The sequence below is a fragment of the Theropithecus gelada genome, chromosome 18 (assembly GCF_003255815.1).
Source record: "Theropithecus gelada isolate Dixy chromosome 18, Tgel_1.0, whole genome shotgun sequence".
In the NCBI taxonomy this organism is placed as follows: domain Eukaryota; kingdom Metazoa; phylum Chordata; class Mammalia; order Primates; family Cercopithecidae; genus Theropithecus; species Theropithecus gelada.
In genome coordinates this window covers 25696338-25719182 of record NC_037686.1, presented here as the reverse complement: position 1 = coordinate 25719182, position 22845 = coordinate 25696338, and the positions used below count along the sequence as shown (strand labels likewise).

At 35.4% G+C, this 22845-nt stretch overlaps 1 protein-coding gene across 1 annotated transcript in view; it reads right to left on the bottom strand.

Moving 5' to 3' along the window:
- Nucleotides 1–22845, bottom strand: part of ASXL3 (ASXL transcriptional regulator 3) — a 174499-nt gene that overhangs the window by 70670 nt on the left and 80984 nt on the right. The window contains exons 5-7 of the mRNA XM_025365211.1: nt 19413–19534; nt 10329–10446; nt 9273–9392 (exon numbers count right to left, since the gene is read on the bottom strand). Coding sequence (XP_025220996.1) covers nt 9273–9392; nt 10329–10446; nt 19413–19534 — 360 coding nt within the window. The remainder of the gene's footprint in view (nt 1–9272; nt 9393–10328; nt 10447–19412; nt 19535–22845) is intronic.

The window sequence follows — 22845 nt, the reverse complement described above, 5'->3', positions numbered from 1 at the left end:
CTCTAAAAAATGACAATGATGGCAATTATAAGAATGTTTTTGGTATCCTAAACCGAAACTCTATCCCTTAGAGAATCTTGCTAAAATAATCACTAGTGTATGTTCTTAACAAATAAAGAAATTTTATCAAAGAAGAAATGCAATGGTTGCAGAGGCAAGGATAAGCAAAGAGACTAATAATAGACATGAGTAAATCCAAACAAACATTCATTGTAAAAAATAATACTAATGACTTATGGAGGAATCAAACAAAGTGGAAATAAAATACTTCACAATAACTATATGCAACATGGTAAGATGTAATTGAAATGAGAGCACTATAAAACTCTGATATGCTTTGGGAACAGCCATATGAACTAGTTCTTTATTTTGTTAAAACTGTATATAGCTATTGGAAGAAAAAAAAAGAATTATAATTTCCAAATAAATGGATAGATGGAAAAACTCAATCAAATGGAAGGCAGAAAAGGAGGAAAAAATTAAATAAAATTAAGCACAAAACAATCACAATAAAGGTAGCTGGATTTTCACATTAGATTTTAAAAATAACATCCATTTACTTGCTGCTTAGAAGAAATACACTTAAAATAAAAATTATATGGAAAGAATAATAATTAGAAAATGAACAATAAACTAAAAACTACTAATCAGAAATTCAAAACAACAAAAAAGCCAACTGCAATACTAACACCAGACCAGATAAACAAAGGTAAAAAAATATATTATTAGGGATGAGAAAGATCATTCCCTAAGTGTATAAGGATTAATCTACTGCAAATATATAGTGACCTTGAACCTACATTCATTTAAATAGCACAGCCTCAAAATGTCAAACTCAGGTAATAACAAAGAAATTAACATCACATAATGTTACCAGAAAGTCTTAACATGTATTACCAAAACCTGATAGATTGGATCAAAAAAAAATTGTCTTAAGGTTACAGAGGACTTTTACAACTCAATAATCAATCTTGAACCAACAAATTTAACACAGGGTATTGTACTGAGCCATTAGAGAAAGGAGTTTTTTCCCCAGCATTCAAAAGCAACAAGAAAACAAAACATAACACAACTGTCCAGTGAGTCTCAACAGATACTGAAGAATAATCTAAAGCCTCATCTTTCTGCCCCAAAAGAAATTAAATACAGTACCATATTACAAAGGTATCAATTATCTAATACCCCACACGTCCATTATATGTTTAGACATTCAAAAGCACACTTGTATGTACTTTACACGTTACAGAAAAAAAAAAAAAAACTGTAACGGAAATTATAAAGTATTTGAATTTTTAATGGTACCAAATTTTTTAAAATGCCACTCAACTGATTTTCAAGGTAAACTGCATATATTAGAGGGTAGAAAAAAAACTGAAAATTAAAAGTTTACATGTAAAAATAATGAAGTTAATGAATGAACTAAAGAATAATTAGAAAGAAGGAAAGATGAAAAGAAAAAAGCAGACATTCATTAAACAGAAAACAATAATGAAAACCATCAACAATAAAAAATATTTTTTATTAAGCTCTTAAAAGACATCTCTGGCCTGAGATGGTATAAACAAATGTGAAGAGGAATGAAAGGTAAGGACACAATACTTGATAGAGTACATATTTAAAGGTAGATGTAATTATAATTAAAAGTAGATTTTAAAAAGCATATTATTATGACTCTTTGCAATGTCATTGAAGACAAATTATTTTAAGTTTTATACATTTCCAAATTTAACCTGAAAAGAGAAAGATAAATGTGTAAAAACTTTTTAAAAACTGAATTTGTGCCCTCTTTCCCACAAATACACAAAGCACAAATTATACAAATTATAAACGGCTCTAAAGATAAATTGTATGTGGGGAGGGAGACTTACTTTCTTGACTCTGGAACTCCCTATTTCATTACATACATATTTCAGAAAAAAAGAAAAAAACCTCTTCAACTGACTTTATAAAAATAATATAACATTTATCACAAAAGAAAGAGAAGCAGGACAATATGAGAGAGACTGTACTAGCCAATCTCACAAATACATAAAATTTTACAAGTTGTTTCTATTCAAAAAAATCTAATATTTGTTGAGTTGAGATGTCGGGTACGCAGGTGTCTGTTCTACTAGCATGTGTATTTTTCTATATGTTTGAAATATTTCACAATAAAAACCTTACACCAGAATTAGGAAGAAGCTTCTCTTCTCAGAAGTAGAGACAAAGGCCAAACCTAGAGGCAAAAATGTTAAAAAATACATATATATGAAAAAAATTTTGCTTAATTCTTATTAAATGGCATAAATATTCTCATGTAACAGAGTTGAGGTCATTTATTGAGAGTGACTCTGATTGGAGGAAACATTAGAAAACTGAGAAAAATGTAAAACTTTTTATTTTCTACTTCTGAAACATGTTATGAGCAATGTGAGAAATAGGAACTTACACTGCTATTATTTAGTATGGTTCGAAATGTTTAAGAATATCAGAATAAAGACGCTTCAGAGAGGCACATAGTCTTTTACGACAAAGTCAAAAGAAGAACTATTTCAAAGATGTCCACCTAAGCAAAAATATGTTTTATGATTTTTGAACAAAGACAGAGAAGATGAACTAAATTTCTTGCCACAAAGGATGTTTAATTCCATTTTAATTATCCTTACACGTGTACTCTTAATTGGCTTAAGAACAATCCAATTATATATGATTGTCTTATCTCATTAAAGTTGGTACCTCATATCTCCCAACAGTACCCAGAGAAGGAAAAAAGATGTAGTCATTTTAGCATTTAATTCCCAGACACTTGGCCTAGAGGGTCTGAGGTAGGGCAAAAGAGAAAAGAAGCAACAATTGCTACATTGCCACAGTCTATGCTATACAAGAAGACACCCGACTGATCTCATGATAAAAATCATGGGGAATGTGTTCCACTAGGGTGAGGGAAATTCTCTATTTGGCCACAGGGAGTTCGAAGACCACCAACCTGTGAAAGTTGCAGGCTCCAGAACACTTGTTGATCACTGGGTAGTCTGCTGGCTTCCGGACTCACATTTCCCAGAAGGGAGCCCATACGAGGATTATGCATGAAGTGTGCACACACAGCGACACAGACACACTCACATAGAGAAGCACACGCAAAAGGCAGACCAGGCAGACAAGAAGCACTGCTCAAACACAGAGTTCTAAACCAAAGAGCTCCTCATGATCTCAAGAAATTAGAGAGGAACGATTCTGACAAACAGGTCTGCTAGGTGTAGTGGCTCACGCTTGTAATCCTAGCTACTCAAAAGTCTGAGGTGGGAGGACTGTTTGAGGCCAGGAGATCCAGACTAGCCTGAAAAACAGCAAGACCCTGTATCTAAAACAAACAAACAAACAAACAAACACACACACACTAGCATAATGGCGCATGCCTGTAGTCCCAGTTACTTGGGAAGATGAGGCAGAAGGATTTCTTGAGCTCAGGAGTTTGAGGCTGCAGTAAGCTATGATGGTATCATTGCACTTCAGCTTGCACATCAGAGCGAAACTATGTCTCTAAAATGAAATTAAATTAAGTGGCGCTCAGAGAAGAAAAATCAGCTTCCAAGGAATAAAATCTAATGGGAAAAATATCTATCAGAGGGCAAAATCTAATCAATATACAACATGAATCAATGTAGTCTTCATAAATGAAGAAATTGTGTAAAAAGTCTACATGGAGCACTGAGTCCATTAAAATATAGTACCAGGGTTAATGAACTATAGGAATTATGGTTAAACAAATAGAACATAAATGTTATCAACTTCGATATTCAAAAAATATTGTAACAAAAACACGCAGGTAGGAAGCTCTGTAGTGTAATTATTTCCCTATCTTTTTATAATATATTGTCCAAAGTTGAAATGAGTAGTTAAAAAGGTAATCATTCTTATTTCAGTTTCTCATATTTGTGATAACTCTGGAGAAAACTTTTTTGTGGCAATATTTAACAATTTTGTTTTTTACTTTTACTTTTTTATTATTTAATATAAAATTAATTAAATTTTGTACTTTTAATTAAAATGGTGTAATACAGGTTTTCTAATATCTCTGGCTATAGATACACAGTAAGAAATGTCAAATAACGTTTATAATGCACTGGAGATAATTATTTTGGATGAAAAGATGTGCGGTTATTATTCAAACTTTATTTTTATATTTATGCTTTGGTTTATTTAAAGAGTATGTACCATTTTATAAAACCAACAAAGCTATAATTCTTCACTCCGAAAACATTAAACCAAATAAAATACATTGGAATGAATCCCAGAAGTTAAGCCCACCACGGACATGTATTAAACCCCCCTTGAAGACATCCATTAGAAGCTTACATTTGTTTAGCAAGCACTTTTTAAACTCTTACCATGTGATTGCGTGATTGCATAGGAAGAAGTATAATTAAAACTACTTTAGGTCAATAACCTTGAATTCAAGGAACTTACATTTTAGTTAGGGAAAATTGTAAGATATCAAGATATAGAAAACAAGTGGTAAGAGTATATTACTAAAGTTAGTTTAAAGTATTCACAAATCTGTGTTCTAAGTGCCATGAGGACAGTGAAATGATAATGTACTAGGATTGTCTCAGAAATCTTCATGGGAGAGGGTTTTAAGTGGTTTATCCTTTGGTAAGGCAAGGAGAGAGGGTATTATTAAAACAACTGATTAGGCAAGAAAAACATATGCTTCTAACCGCATTTGCAGCTGGCACCTACCCTTCATCCCAGCAGATGAAGTTTCTACTGCCTGGTTATTTGGTAGTTTAACATTTACTGTTATAATAATTTTCAAGGTCTATAATAAAGGAGTCCTTGTAGACATTGTTAGCATTTGCTTTATGCATATCAGAACAATGTTTTCTATTGTACTTGATTAAGAAATAGGAAAGGGACCACCAAAGTTTTGTTTTGTTTCTTTATAACCTCATCAGAGAAATACATACCATTTTAGAAGCACTATATTTTTCAACTGCACTCACCCCGTGACCAAGTCTATTCAATCAGTGGGCTACTCAAAGAAATATCATCATAGTTTTCATGCATAACCCTGGCCGTGGGCAAACAAACAGAACAAAACCAAAAACCTACATCAACAGCTGTAGCTTCCCAAGCTGGGTGGTATATTTCTCAGGAGAACTTCGAGATTACCATCAGAATTAGAATGACTGAGGAAATTTTTTTCTTTTATTTTCAACTTAAGATTTAAAACTGAGGTTGAGAAATTTTGAAGCTTCTTATTATTAGTCTTGTTTTATTGTGTGCTTCTAACCCTCTCTAGGGAAGCTGAGCATGAGAGAGTCTGAGGGGGCCTATGGTGCCTCCTGTACTGAAGAGCGTTGAGAGAACATACTGGGGTCCATTGTGTCTTGGGCTACACTCCTTAGATGTAAGGCCCAAGTGAAACCCATGCCTTGCACAGAGTGAATATCTTGCAATCTGATAAAGCAACTGATTGCTAGAAATCAAGAGGAGGCACTTAGGGGACAATTAGAAGAACTTTGTATCCTTTTAGGAAAATATCACAATGAGAAAAAAACTGTACATTTATACCCTGAACTCTGGTTTTCACTGGATTTTGTTTCAGAACTATTAACTTAAATTAGAACAGACTTACAGCATTTGTTTTAATTCAGCATGGTTTCAACGGGTTAGGACTTATACATACCCATTACTACCTAGAGAAGGCAAGTAAAGTAAAAAACCTCATTTCAAGACCATATGAAGTAGATGTCTAACTCAGGTGGAAAAAAAATAGAATAGGGAATACAGGCTGTCTCTATCTGGCTGGCTAAAGGATATGAGGGGGGATCACTCCTTTGCATTGGATCTGCTACACGCTGGTATACAAAGAATGACCTTCTCCACAAACACAGGACCATTTTTATTCAAGAAGATAGGAGGAACTTCACTATGCTGGACCCCCTAGAATGTGTCATTCATCCAAACTTCTAGGTCATTCAGTTAATTAGAATCAGTCATTCATTCCAAACTCATTGAGAACCTACTAAACAGAAGGGCTATGAGGGTTGTAGTAAGGACTACAGATGTGGACAGAAAGGCCACTGTTCCAAGGAGTTAACAACTTAATGGCAAAGAGCAGAATGTATGTAAGTATGCCTTACAGAGTATTAAATATCAGTCTGATTCTAACAGGGCATTAAAAACATTACTGTCTAAAAAAGACACGGGTGGCCAGGCACGGTGGCTCACGCCTGTAATCCCACCACTTTGGGAGGCCGAAGTGGGCGGACCACGAGGTCAGGAGATTGAGACCATCCTGGCTAACACCGTGAAACCCTGTCTCTACTAGAAATACAAAAAATTAGCCAGGCGTGGTGGCGGGCGCCTGTAATGCCAGCTAATCGGGAGGTTGAGGCAGAAGAACGGGGTGAAGCCCGCGAGGCAGAGCTTGCAGTGGGCCAAGATTGTGCTACTGTATTCCAGCCTGCGGCCACAGAGCGAGACTCCGTCTCAAAAAAAAAAAAAAGGGTTATTTTCTGGAGATGGTTATATTTAAGGACCGTCCTTTCATTCCATGCTTTTTCATTTTCTACTGCTGGGCATTTATTGGAAACTTCGAAAATACTACTGACTTCATTTACACAAAATAAGCCATTCCATTCAGCTGCTGGATAGGTTAGTCAGCCAGTCACAGTTCCTACCCAGTAAACACCTGCAGTTTACCTTTGACAGAATTGTACTTCAGCTGGCTTATTTTAAATCCCACCTTCTTCCTCCTTGTGTTTGATGCAGAATAGGGTGAGAAATCTTACAACTGCTAGCTCTCCTTCCATGTGTAGTTAGACCTGCACTTTAACACCTATGGTAGTCTCACCATGTCATTTCTTGTGTTTCCCTCAGTGGCGCCTACAGGTCTAAAATATAGGTTAGATGATTTAACATTCAGATTCTATCCAGAATGAACGGCTTAGACTTTGGAGTTAGATATGTCTTGGCCTGTATCACTTAGTTGTGTCATTTTCATGCAACCTCCTTAAACCTTCAGGATCTCAGTTCCTTCGGCTGTAAAACAGACATCATTCTACTGTACAAAATTGAAGTAAAATTAAAAGACATAACTTATGTTAAAATACCTAGATCATTCCATTACATATGGCCAGTGAATGTGACTTCACTTCTCCATTCCTCCATTAGTTTCATTATCTCCATTACTTTATAGTCTAGAACAAAGCAGGTTTGAAATATCAGGGGGCACTCCTTCATTACCTTTTAATTTGCTAACAATTTGCCGAAATCCTTCAGCAACACGATATCTAACATATAAGACGTTTAGTGGCATGCAGGATTTCCTAAGAGCAGACTTGTGTATCAGTCTTTATATCTTTCAGTTGACTTTCAGTATTAAAACAAATTCTGATTCTCTAATTCATTGAGCATGGACTTCAAGATACAAAAATCAGCATACAAGAGATCCTGGGCCGGGCATGGTGGCCCACTCCCCAATCCCAGCACTTTGAGAGGCAGAGGCAGGCGGATCACCTGAGGTCAGGAGTTTGAGACCAGCCTGGCCAACATGGTGAAACCCTGTCTCTACCAGAAATACAAAAATCAGCTGGGCATGGTGGCAGTGCCTGTAATCCCAGCTATTCAGGAGGCTGAGACAGGAGAATCACTTGAACCCGGGAGGCAGAGGTTGCAGTGAGCTGAGATGGTGCCACTGTACTCTAGCCTGGGCAACAAGAGCAAAACCCTGTCTCAAAAAAGAAAAAAAAATTAAAAAAAGAATGACTAAAGATCTGAGCCCCTGAGAGGATCCTGATAATGGCACACCTTAGTAACTTTCAGTACTGAAGTAACTAAGGAAATAAATGGGGATGCCCCTGTGCCTTAAATTTTCATACACTCATTACATGGCACTAACTTTATGAAGGTTGGCAGCCGACTTTTTTAACTAAAGGTCACTGACATTTAAATTCCTTAGTGTATGATAATGTGGTACTGTTTTGGATTTTTGGTATATTCTTTATATATCATTCTCCCACTATAGTTTTCTATTTCAGAAGCTACTTACATTAAAATACTTACTTTACAACACCCAGAGTACTAGGAAAGAATATGTCAATGTATAGGTAAGTATGGTTATACACAAACACACATATTTTGGGCTAGAGAATAACTAAAATTATTTAGCCTTGAAAATAATGCAAAACAGAGAATTATGCTGTATTTAAAGATTTTAAATAAAAAGGATTCTGCTTTCCTAAAGGTCTCTTATTTAAATATAAATAAATCCTATTTAAAGTCTTTTTATTGGAAGTATGTCCCAAGATTTAGCAAAATGTCTGTCATATAGTAACAACTGAAAAAGCTTTACTAAAAAAAATCAGATAAAATCTTGAATTTCATAAACAGATACACTCTGCAAATAAGAATTATCTCAAGCTGCCAAGAAAGTAAGTGGCCGAACAGGTAATAAAGTTCACATCAATAAATCTGTAGTTTCTGCCAAACATTTTACAAAATATTATAATGATCCAGGTTATTATCATGACCCTATTCACAGGTAAAACAACTCAGAGAGAGAAATGAAGCCATCAGGATCCAGGTGCAGCAACAAGGCAGTGGCAGTTGAGAATTCTAGTGTTCAAACCAGGATAGGTTTATTTTTGTCTTAATTCTCATGCTCTTTTCTGCCTGAATGCTGTTGGGGGTTCCTGATGAAAAGTTATCAGGAAAGAAGTATGTCGAAGAAAACCTGGTGCTGACTTGAAAGACCTGTGGCCTGTGCCTCCCACATTTCTCAGCAATTTTACATTATTTTTTCAGAGAGCCACTACTAAATATTTTAAGAAGCATAGACAAAAAGCAAGAAGAGCAATTTTACTGCAGCAGACGCCACTGACAATGTACTCTCCAGTTCAGTGAACCCTTTATAAAGGTTGCATTTTTTTCTTCCAATACAGCATATTCCAATAAAGTATAACCTCGTTGCACAGACAAAGCACTACACATTAGATAGAATCACGACCCGGCAGATAATTATTTTACATGTATCAATTTTAAGTCTCTTATCTTTACCCTCTGCTTCATCCAATATTATCATTCACAAATTTAGTAATAGGCTTGAGACCATTCAGTTGTAACTACAATGTTTCCTTATTTAGCACCCTTTTTGGTTTTGATAAATGGAGGGAAATTTTAATTTCCTTGTTTAATCATTAAAAAAATGTTCTGAGAATTTTAGATAATTTATTTGAAGAAACATAAATTTCTAAAATGTGAAATGGCATAGTCTATTAAACACTCACCTAAACCAGACCTTTTTAATCGTTTTAAGTGCTGACTTGTTTGTTTTCCAGTGGGAGATTTTTGCCCATGTTTCATTTCTTTATCTGAACTGTCTGCTTCACCATTTTTAGATTCGGATCCTAAAAAAGGAAATAGTTATTATGTCATTATCTTCTCTAGCTGTCCTCGAAAAGAAAAATCTAAAATTGTTTGAGGAACTGTAGATATAATCTCCTTTTCTAAGAGTTAATATACTACCTTTGGCCACAATCTGATTCCCCTACTGGATATAAAAAAGAAGCCCAATAAATCAATCAAACAGAACAAAAAGCAAGAACAGATGGCCTAATAGTGGAGTCAAAACTACGTTCACTGATCTGATAGCTTTTAAAAGAAATAGAGTCAGGTCTTTTGTAAAATACACGAATAAGCTTGAACAATACTATGCCATTTTGAGACAATACAAGACAGAGACAGGAAGATGAAGAAGAAAGGAATCTTGAAGAGAGGGAGAGATTATACCTTTATAAATAACTTTATGTTGAAGCAGGAACAGAAAATACAAACGTTAATCTACAATAAATAGAATAGTACATAACTGATAAAGTGACAGAAGGTAAATTAGAAGAAAAGGTCAGGGCTGCACTGGGGTGAGAAGAATGCTGCCAGAACACAAAAACTAATAAAGGATTTCTGATTTTGCAGCACAGGACTGAAGAACAAATTCACACTCACAAAGAACTGCTTTTGATGGTATTATACATCAGCATGTGGTCCACCCTTAAAGTTCAACATTCAAACAAAAGCCAAAGCAACAGAAACAACAAAATTCACCTACACATTTTCTTACACCTACTGTCTTCATTTGCTGATGACGAGCAAGCTGGTACATTTTTCTTTTCTAAACTGGAAATAGTCTATATTTTTGAATCACTGAGTCAAAGGTATAAAAAAATTAAGCCAAACCTTAAGTGGAAGTATTATTCAGTTTCAGAAAAAAATCATGACATCTCTCTCAGTGAGGAAGTCTCCTCCAGGAAGAAACTGGTCAAGCATATGGTATTTCAGCTCTTTACCTGAAGGCGAATCCGACTGCTCATCAGACACCTTCAATGGTGTCAAAACAACACGAGGAACAGTCTTGTTTACCATCATTGAGACTCCATTTCTTCTTTTCTGCTGCTGCCTCAAAGCCTACAAAACATAATCAAAAGATATGACATAAAAATATAGCCAAAATAATTACTCATAATTGAATTAAATGACTCATTTACCCATCATTAGACAGAACCTCTTAAGAGACTTAAATTCCACAGAGCCCTTAATTTCTCAGGATTCTTAATAGTTACCTTCATGTCATTTTCCCTTAAAAGCATAAAATCAGGCTTTGGCAAAGGGTATAAGCCCGAGACCATTTTCGGTATAATTCTAACAACAAAGCAGCACTTAATGGTTTCTTCTACCTTAGCACTGTGGCTTGAGAGTCCATGGAATTTGAAACTATGGCTCCCAAGTCAAATGAATGTAAAATAAATGTTTCGAAACCAGGATAAAAATATATGTGTCTGCACTTCTCTCGCAGGTGCGTCCTCTCCAGCGCACCGCTCAGTCAATCAAGTTAACACTGAGTGTCATCAGTATGTACAGCATGTAAGGACTACAGTATTGATGCACTCACTCAGCCGTGGGGAGCACTGCACAAAATCACTGAACATGGCAGGAATCATTTATTTCTGTGAAGGGAATCAGTCCTAATCTTGGAAACCTTGCAGCACTTGGCTTCTGTCTGCTTGACTTTGGGCATTAACCTTCAGAACACGAACATGACAGGTTCTAGCAAATCCAGGAAAAAATGAATATCAGAATAAATCTCTCCAAATGGGAGCACTTTGTGTTTCATAAATGAATCGACCACGGTGATGATAATGTAATAAAAGACATTTAAAAGTTTTGAAATACAGCTTATCTAGCTGATCACTTTATATAGAAAATTACCTGTAATAAAAAGGGTCTTAAGCACACGAAACTGAAAAGCCATTAAATTCACAGCCATAGGAATGCTGAAACTCCTCAAAAGGTTAAAAGGCTGGCTCCATACGGTCTCAATCCTTTTTATTCCTAGTTTCTGTGTAATTTCTACCAATTTTACAACATCCCAGTTACTTGATTAATGTTCTTCGACTGAGAGTTGTCAGAATCTCCTGAAAGACTGCCTTGACTGTACTTTCCCTTGCTGTCAAAAAACGATGTCCTTTTATTTGCAAAGGGTATTAGCCAATGTCCAACTTGTCAACCATAAGATTTAGCAACCAAATAATTACAGAAGTGAAAATTAAATACCATTTAAATGAGAGAAAGCATTTAAATTATGCATACAACTTATTCAGATAAGATTTAAAGCCTGATGAGAAAGTAAAAGCTTGGGAAATCTATTACAAATGATATGGTTGTTAATGATAACATGAGACATCTTTTCTTTGATTCTTACATTTACTAAGTTTTCATAAAGTACCCAGCTACTATACATGGGAGAGGGGCAAAAAATACAAAGATTAATAATATGCCTTCCTTCTCACCTTTAGCCTGCTGTCAATAATACATTTAATGAGGACATATGTGTTATAAAATATTTAAGACATTTACTCTTTCTTCAAGATGTATACATAATTGCACATAAATTTTGCACATAATTGAATCAATCTGTCTAGCACTGTACAAGGATTCAAAGTACTTTATAGAAATTAACCTAACAATCCAATAATAAAACAGAACACAGCAACATAGCAATTTAAATTACAATTAAGTCCATCTCTCCCCATTATGTAAGACTTCACAAAACAATTAAGCCTGCACAAAGAGTGATCAATTTTTAGGAGCCTTTATAGCACATATTTAAACTACTTCTCATGGAGAAAAAAATTAGGCATTTTAAAAATACTGTGTGTGTGTGTGTGTGTGTGTGTGTGTGTGTGGTTAGAGAGTTTATTTTAGAAAATATTTAGGGAAAAAAAGATGAACTAACTAGAAGCTGGAATCATTAAGTCAAAGCTGGCATGTCTTTTTAGAGCATTTGTGGTAAATAATAATTAAAGCAACGAAAATTTTGACCTCAATTTCTAGAGCTGAGAGGACTCTGCTATAGAAAAATTAGTAATCAGAAGAAAGCCATAATAAAAATAATGTAAGAATAAAAACCCGTAGCAATTTTTAATTTTAAAAAGACAAGGCAAGGATAAAGGAAGGTGACCAACACTGAGTCTGTTTGTATGATGTTTTTTGAATATATGTTTCCTGATCAGACCACCTGACTGTTTCTCAGTACAATATTTTTTAAAAGCCCTGACACACACTATGTGTCTGTAGGCAAACAAAACTAAATGCCTACTGTATAAAAAGATTTTCTTTATCCTTTTTTTTTTTTTTTTTTTTTTTTTTTGAGATGGAGTCTCGCTCTGATGCCCAGGCTGGAGTGCAATGGTGCAATCTCAGCTCACTGCAACCTCCGCCTCCTGGGTTCAAGCAATCCTCCCACCCCATCCTCCCAAGTAGCAAGGATAACAGGTTTGCACCACCACCCCTGGCTAGTTTTTTGTTTGTTTGTTTTTGGTAGAGACAGGTTTCACTATGTTGGCCAGGCAAGTCTTGAACTCCTGACCTCAAGCGATCTCCCTGCCTCCCTCCCAAAGTACTGGGATTACAGAAGAATTTTACAGAATTTCAGAATTTTCTGAAAAATTGGCAGTGTGATGCAGTGGTTAAGGAGTCGTCGAGTCAGAGAAAGATTTAACTAACTAGCTGCTGGGTAAATGACTTGGGTCAATCTCCCTACAAAACAGAGGCAGCAGCGCAGGGAAGATGCTTTAAACAGAAAATCTGCACAATAGTGGTTATCAGAGTTTACCTCACATAGTAAATACTCAACAAATGTCATTTTTTGTTATTTATATAACTTATCCTTTCTGCAACCAACGCATTTTTGAGACCCTATTCAGCTGTACGATAGCATAAGTGCTGCTGATCCATAGTGGTGAACATGAGAGTAGTTTTCATTATTCCACATTTTAGTGAAGAATTGACAAGGAAATACATGAAATAATATAAGTGTTTCACTCACATACAAGTGCTAAGAAAATTATGCCAGAAAGAGGAAGTAGAGTAACTTGGGTGGGGAGAACCAATCTAGAGTGGGATGTCAGAAATGGCCTCTCTGGAGGCAACAAAGGAGGTGAGACATAAATGACAAGAAGAAACTGGTTGTGTGAAAATTGTGGGGTCTCCAATAAGTAAAAAAATAGTATCATATCCACTAGCAGGGATAACTTTTGATTACTACAGAAATTAAAACAAAAACAAAAACAAAACAGAGTAGATGGAAAAAAAGGAGTAGGGAGTTTACAGAGAAAGCAAAGAACTCCAAAATGGTTGCCAAGGCTTTATAAAGATCGGAGGACTTATATTCAGGATGAAAAACATGAGGTCAAATACAAAGCTTCCCTTCTACCCTCCCCATACCATGCCTATGTCTCAAATCAGGAATTTCACTGGGGAAGGGTTTTCTGGTTTTGTTATTCCTTTGTTTCCTCTTTCTTTTTCTCCTGAGTTCCCCAGGATTAGGATTGAGAATAGGAATGAAAGACTAGAGCAAAGTTGTCTTAACCAGTGTTGTCACAGCCATGACATCATAACCTTTTGGGAGGCAGAGGGCCAACTGCTAGATTTGTATGGCCTGCATTAGTGGATACATAAGAGGCTTTTGCTGGGAGGCCTTTGAAACTACGTTCAACACTGACATAAACCACGCTCTCTCTAGCTGACCTCCGCACTTCCCCTCAGTGCAGGCTCTACGTACCGGGTTCCTCTCATCTAAGTAGGCAGCTTTCCTAGGCAAGGAATTTACAAATTCCCCATGCCTGACTAGCTGTTCAGCACCTGCTCAGGATACAAGCACAGTCAGCATCCTTGTCCCACTGTACAATGTGTAGCCGAGCCATTATGGTCAGCCCTCTGATTTAACAAATCTCATAATCCTTCAAAATACAAGGTTTAGAACACACACCCCCAAATCTTGAGTTATTTTTTATACATCTGTTGGGGGTTGTTCAGTCGACCATCTGGTCTCCTCTTAGTCCTTTGCGGCTATGTCTAACACCTCTCTTCCAAACAGGGTTACTGGTATCATACTGTCTGCAGCTTTGAGCTTTTGCTGAAATTCTAGGAAAACAAGAAAATTCCTATTATACATTATGCTACATATATAATAGAAATCATCTGCAAATTAACTTGTGATTATCTGTATTTGGGTATCTCACAGCCTGGATATTATAAATTCATGGAATAGATTAAGAAAATAGGATTAAGAGGATCACTTTAGATTGTTATGGATGCTGTGTCCTATACAGGGGTACCCTAAAAGAGGGGATGTTATTTTCTGTTGTGACAACTTAGAAGGGACAGCTTTTTCTATTACACATTAGAGTCTTAATTAGCTAGTGGTGGCCCTGTTGATTTGTCTATAATGTGATTTATTTTGACAGATATTACATAATCAGTCTATCTGAGTCTAGATTCATTTTAGGGGAGGATATAAATGAGACACCTCCAACTGTCTCAAGCCTTAGCTGTACTGAGGAATGCTAATGGACTATCTTGTAGAACAACTTTAAATCCTGTCCTTTCAAATCCAGAAAGAAGCAATATCAAAATCAAAATAAACAAGCAGATGGTGAGTGTAAATGCAGTCTACTATGAAGAAATGTACCTTCAAGCCAGTCACATGTATAATGTTCCACTGTCCAAACCACGCAGAGTACAATTTCAATATTGATGGTGTTCTGAGAAGGAGTATAATTGGATTTACCAAGTTTAATGCTTTCAGGCATTATTTAATATGAAAGAAATTTACAAGCTTAACCCTGGAAATGAACGCACTTTTCAAAGGAAACACATACAACATAGCTAACCCAGTCTAGGAAAAGCAAAGATCATATCACACTCACATCAATTCAATTCTGGCTCTAAGTGCAAGGAAAGAAATCAAAAGATGCTGACTGTGCATGCTTTTCTCCAGTGACATATTGCAATACTTTCTTGCAAAAAGAGAGAGAGAGAAAAAAACCCTTTAAATAAACATTTGATTTTTCAGACAGAAAGCCTGTTAGATAGTTCTAAAAATATGGATTCGTTTTCATTCCTATCCTAATGGAAAAATAAAATAAAACTTCAAATCAGAGGCTTTTGTGTTAACTTGGAATTTTAAGCAAGTAATGCCTGCTTTATTTTAACAACGCAAAAACACAAGCAATGTAGCTTAAGAATGCACTGAATGCAGTACTCTTCCACTGAAAATCTGAAAACATCACATGCTGTGAATGCTAAAAGTTAAATGATTAGAAATACATATAGAAAACAGTGGGCTGTTTCAGGCACCAACAACTTGCATTGCCGCTAGTGTGATAAATGTCAATGCCCATGTTCGGAAACTATTATCATGTAATATAACCTTTGGAATTTCACAGTATTGGTCAAACATATAAAGCTAAAGCAAAATACCAAGAATAGATCTGCTTTGCAATATCAAAAAGAAAATGCATCTGCAACTTTATGAATAAACTCTACCACCCTAAATAAATAATGAAGGAAGTCAAATAAACCAACACAAACAACATAGAAAGGTTATGTTCACTACCATGTCACTTGCCGTAAGAGAACTCATCCTTCTTTAACCTTTCATTATCTTGTGGCTGTTGAAAATTTCTAAAATTTAATCTTCCTGAATTATATTTTAAAATGCAGAATCTAATCTTTTCACACTTTTTAGGATCATAACTAAAATACCCAGGCAGAAAGAAGATAGGGAACAAGGTAATAATCAGCAATCTGCTGCTCTCCAGAGGCTTCTGAATATGCTTATGCAGAAAAAAAAAAAGACAACTACTGAAATAACACTATATTATTCATGCAATTATACCCCACATATAATGTTAACTAACATTTTGAGGATTAGAAAGTAAAAGGGACTCAAATATTTGGGAGCAATAAAAGTATTCTATGTCAACAGTCAAGGGACATTATAGCTTCCAGATTGTCCAGCTTACAGTTACACTGCAATCAACAGTGCTATGACATCAAAGAGCCCACTTTCTGTAGCAACGTGCTTCAGGCAGGGGTAGAAAGTGGGGGCCTTCAGACTTAAGAAATTATGCCTGGCATATTTTGTAAGACAGTTTGTTTTAAATTATTTTTTTAACTCCACTTATGATTATACAGCTATTTGGTTTTAGGAATTTGTTTAAATCTACTTCTTTCTAAGAGTCTACACTGGTTAGTGTATAGACTACTAAAGTCCTACTGAATCACAACATATTTCTAATAAAATAATAATGACATATATTTGAGTGTGTGTTATCAGTATGGGCTGGCACTGAAGATAAGCAGCCTCTATTCAGAAATGCTATTTTTAATAAGTATGCTGTATTGCTTTCCATATGCTATATAACAACTCAAGTATGTAGATTTTCTTGGATAGTATCAAAAATTCATCTATACTATTACACAGCATATGCTGAAAGGCAGCATTTGTGAAGAGGGCAGAATCTAAACTACGGTTCTGGATTCACACGTCATCTCTAAGATTTACTTGCTTGCGGGGTGATCTTGGGCAAGTTACCTAACTTGGGTCTTAGTTTCTTCCTTTGAAAAATGGAGATATAAGTACATACTTCCAAGCATTTGCATGAGAATTAAATAATATATCCCATGTAAAATGGAGAGTACAGGGTCTAGAAACCATAACAGTTAATTATCAGCTAATGTAATTATTTTTAAGATCATTCTCCTGGCCCTAGGTTCATATGATTATGATTTGTGCATGTATACACACACGTGAAACATATATTCACAAACACAGATCACATGTATATGGAAATATATACATATATATGTATATAACACACTTTCAAAGAATTCTGCATGGTCATAGCCATTCAGCTATCCAAAAGAAAAGAAAGCTGTAGATTTGCTGAGGTTGCTACAGTTTAAAATGCTGCATGTTCAGTCAATTTTTGCAATGCTGTCTTAAGAAATTCAGCAATTACATGGAATCTGGGCAAAATTCTGCAAGAACAGCTTTTCTTCTAAATATCTTTCCAATATAAGTTTGATTATTAATCAAATATTAGCATATTTGCTCTATATTGAGCCATATTCTCCTAGTTACTAATTTGCTATAGGTTATAAAATAGAAGTTTTAAGAAATGAATTAATAACTCTTTCAGGACATTAAGAAGCTTTCAAGACAGGATTCTTAAAACAAAGCTTAGACTCTAAGCAAGCAGTGGCAGTTCCCATGAAAATATGCTCCACAAAAAACACAAAACAAAAAAAATCACTTAAAATTGTGTAATGTTTTAGTAATTGCAAAAAATGTTCCAATAACACGAAACCAAAATGATAAAAGTACAAATTAATGATATAGAACAATCCAGAAAGTTGTACCTTTATATTTCTATTCATATACAGGAAGATTTCATGGTGTGCACATTTTTCAAGTCACTGAACCTCACAAGTATGTTTCATTTATGATCCCATTTATGTTTCTTAAATGCCACAGCCACAAGTGTCCATTTTTGTATCTTTTCTTCTATTCTGGTTAGTATTTTATTACCTGCATCTTATTTGCTGTCTGAATGAGTCGCCCAGGCTTTGCTACCTACATCCATTTTTTATTTCATCAATTAAAAAGGGATCTCAACACCGATTTCAGTTTTGTTCTCTGGCATCTAAAACATTTCAAATGCAGTAAGTGGCAAGCTCTCCAAAGTGTACTTGACCTATGCAGGGTGAAATATACTGTTACTACCTTCAATATAATAACCAATGAATGGCAATGCTGCAGTGTCAATAATATGAAATAGGAAGGTGACATAATTCAGCATAAACATGCTAAGTTTCTTTCCTGTGTTTTCTTGTCTGAGGTACAGGAGAAGATAGGTAGAAACGTTCTAAGTCTAGAAGTTTGGATGTGCACATTAAGAAGCTTTAGGGGTTGGTGGAACTTAAAAAACTCTATTTTAGAAAACACAATTTTTCTTTTCCTTGTGATAAATATATCACTAGACTGATACCTCTAATCCTGGATCTGGTAAAGGTCATCAATGGGTGGCTGAAGGGGGAGCTGCTATAGAAGGATCAAAATAGAATGTACAAGAGGAAAGCACTTAAGGGGAAACTATGAATTCAGGGCTAAATACATGAACCTTCCATTTACTGACACTCTTTGTGTTATCATCATATGATGGCTCCATCTAACCATAACATCTCCTCCTTTTCTTCTCTGCACAATTTAGCATTTGCCAGTATAACAGAAGTCACTATTATTTCTATGAGCCACTCACTCTACCATGTGCTTTCATCCTATTACCTCAGTTAATTCTCAGATCAATCCCAGGAGCAAGATACTATTATTTTCCACATTTTCTATATAAGGAATTTAAGATTCAGAGAGGAGAAGTAGCTTGCCTAGAGACAGCAAGTGAGTAGCAAGAATTTAAACCAGGGTATGTCAGCGCCCAGAGCCCAACCTTGTAAATATCCCCTCCTTGCACCATCTCAGTGCAAGGCCACAAAGGCCCGTACTGCCTCTGTGACAGCAGAATAATATGGCAACTTTAACTGCCATTCAGCACCAAACAACACTCATTAATGAATACTCCAGATATAAGTAAGCAACACTCACTATTTTTCTTATTTGTAACTTAATGTATCTCAGTAACAACAAATAAATTATCATTTATTTTTATACTATCAGATAAGCACAAAAAACATAGAGATGCTATTTTTCAAATATGCAATGCATTTATGAACCCAACAGATTTACTACTATAAATCACACATAGACACACAAAATCTTAATACAAATTTTTATGTATTTTCAGTGGATGCATATTCCTTCTTCTATTTTACATTAAAATTTTCAGTCAAGTCTCTCCTAGTTTTTTCTTTTATCAAAGATTAAAATTATTGAACTGAATATCACGGATGGGGTTGAATTCAGGAAAATTCTGCTTTCTGATTCCTAGGTTCCTACCTACTTGATCAGCAAAACGAACATTACCTTAAGTGCACAGAACTGAAGGACAAAGAATAAATGGCAGCTATCTTACCTGTTTAAGAGCCTTTTTGGTGTGCTGCTGGAAGGAAGACACTAACTTGCTTTGCACTGCTGTGTTAGTAAGGCTTGAATCTCGAGTGGAAGATGCTTCATCAGTTACCTGCTTTGAACAAACTAGAAACAGAAAGAGATAATGATATTACTAATTTGAATTCCTTTTTTTATATCCACTGTAATTACACACTTGGAGCTTTTCTCCAATTGAAAATGGATACCTAAAATAAAGCAAAATAACACAGCAAAAAGAAGAGTATCTAGATATGAAGAAACGGAATCATTTAATAACTGTGTGGCCACAGTTCCATTTAACCTTTTTAAGCCTTCCTGTCCTTACCCGCAAATTGATGATAATTTCTATGTCACTGAACTATTGTATGGACATGAAAAATAGACAGTATCTGCCTCAGGAGTTGGGAGTCAGTAGGTACTATCTGAATTTGAATATGAAGATTGGGTAATGCACATTATTCTGAAAAAAAAAAAATCTAAATTAATGCAATTGTTTTAAATCTACCCAGCCTCACAGGTATTACGATTCTTCTACTTCACAGCCTTACTACTATAGAATCTGTGACCTATGGGACATGTTTATTTTCTCCTATGGGCTGAGTCATAAAGCATGGGTAAGGAAAAAAGAAATCTGAGATGCTTGTTACCAACTCAAGATAATTATTTTGAGGAAAAGGGTGCTCTCACAGACTACAATACAACTGCCCATTTTTATCAGAGTCAGGCTTGCATGTTGTCTATTCTATAGAAGACTTTTTCTTCCAAAAGACTGCTTTGTAGGAGAATCAACATCTCACTGACTTGGGTGACCAAGCAGAGCCCACAGGCAGTGTCTGCTCTCTGAAACCCATGTTCGAGCCAGAACTCTACCTTTAGTTCTCCTCAAACTGAGAGACTTCTGAGTCCTCATTTGACTCCTCCTCAAACTGAGAGACTTTAACACTGAAATGGTTTGAGTAGGAGCACAGATGCAGGCCCTTTTCTGTATACACTGGGGGAGAAGGAGTTTGGAAAATCAAAATGAGGAAGTACTATGATTAGCGACAGAATGGAGGCATATGTCAAAGGCAGGAGGCAAGAGGAAGTCAGAAGAAAATAACTTGAGAACATATTGTAAAAAAGCTCAAAACATGACTTTTTAAGGGCACCAGGGTTAATGCTAATTCAAGAAAACTTTTCAAGTGATGGCAACTTGAGAGGTTTCTGACCTGAGTTTTAAAAGAAGGTGAAGAAGTAAAAATTATTGCAGCAAAAAGTGGGAAGCACAGGCATATGCACCTTGAGAACACTCAAGTAGCTTTTGATAGACTCAAACGCACCTTGCCTAGAAATAATCATGTGGCCCGTGAGAGACAATTTTGGGAAAAAAATAATCAATTTTTTTGTTAATACAGAAAGTAATCAGACAAATGAACAAATTTAGGAAACTAAAATAACTGTTAGTTATTAATGCCAGACACTTCCGGCACGTGATCTGATTTAATCCTTGCAGCTTTCTTGTAACACAATAAGGTACATATTTCTATATTCGAGAAAGAAAACTAGAGCTCAGAAAGGTGAAATAACTTGCCCATGGTCATAGGGCCAATGAAACTGCAGAGATGGGATTCAAGGCCAACTTAGTCTAGCTTCAGAACCTATGATTTTTCCACTTACAATATTTGGTTTCAAAAGTCAAGATCTGATACAGAAAATATCATATCGAAAGAAGCATAATTTAGTTGCGTGATACTGAAACTAGAAGTTAACAAAGGCAGGGGGAAACAAGTCACTCAGCCACCGACAAGGAAAAATTGAGAATTGTGAGTAAGTGACGGGTCTAGGAAATACTATGGTTGAAGTAGCAAAAAGATTTGTGGATGAATATAGTGAGAAAAGTCACTGAATTAAAGATCAGATGACTTTTTTCACTTAATATGATTTTTTTCCTTAAGACGGTCTAAATGTTCTAGTTAAGAAACAGTTTATTACACTGATCACATAAACTACGGTTCCTAGGCTTCTCTCCTTAAAATAATCACTAGAATAATTTGTAACACCTTGCCAAAGCTTATTATTTATCAAGAAATATTATAAATAATCATCAGTTTATAGTCTAAACATAAATTTATAGTATTTACTGATAACACAGGTAGTCTTTTCAATGTTCTGAAGTCTCTATGAAATGTGACCAACTGAGGAGGTGACAGAGAGATGGCAGATAGAATATATGATCCCAAATGAACAGATCCCATGTACGCCCAGCCAAATGTAAAGTGTGCATTAGTGAATATGTTTTATTACTTTCACATTCTTATAATGGCATTTACACCTAGAAAACTGGAAACTTACAGGTTAGTTCGTTTAAAGGAGAACTAAATGCAGTCCAAAGATATTAAGGAACTTAGGGAAAATATGAGAAAGCTTCTGCATACTGGGCGTCTAAATATACTTCCAATTTGTTTAGAAAATGCTATTATTCCCATGTCTTTCAAAGGTAAACTTCACTTCAGCAGGATTAAACAATAACAAATTCTGACCCAGTGTACATGTAACTGAGGCCTCGCATCTCTCTTATTTTCTGAATAAGAAAATAAGCAATATGCAATCACCTGTCCTTCCTGAGGGTAACTGTTATATAGCTCACCAGTTGCTCTATTTCTGACCTAAGAAACCATCAGATAATTGGGATACCTATTTCAGTATCAGCATATACACTGCATAATTTTGGTTAAATTTATTATGGCACTATGTTGATAGTGACTGACATCTATTTATATATGTTGTATCCAAAAGAAAGATTCTATTCAACTTAGAGCCCAGAACTTCAGACGGAGGGCAGGACAACAGCTGAAACTGCATTAAGGAATACCATGCAGTTTGTTCTAAAAATGATTCATTTTCCTTAACTCACTGCTTTATCTTACACTCCATTCTAGACCCAAGAAAAACATCAAGAATACCTGTCTGAGGTATTCAATTTTCTCCCTAATCCCTCTTTCTGGAAGTTGTTCCTGACTTTATTTCCCCAGATCAAAGCATATTTCCCTAATTATTTACTTCCCTAATTATTTATTGACACAATAACTATAGAACCTTAAAGAAAAGCAAAATGTAACAGAAAAAAAATATGCGATTGTTCCTTTGGGTTGAATAATTTATTTTTAAGGAAAAAAAAATCAGGAAAGAAAAAATGGGTGGGACATATTTGCAATTCACGCATAGGCTTCACTCAGTGTGCTCATATACATTTTTAAAATACTGACAAATATGGACCTTTTTTCATGGACATTTAAGTTGCTTTATTCATTCGTTTTCCATGCATATGACGTGAAAATAGCTGAATCTAAAAACACTAATTCACTGAGTGCAGCTGGCCTGTACAGGTTCATGCAGATTCATATTCTGACAAAATGCAAGGTTTTCACTTCTACTTA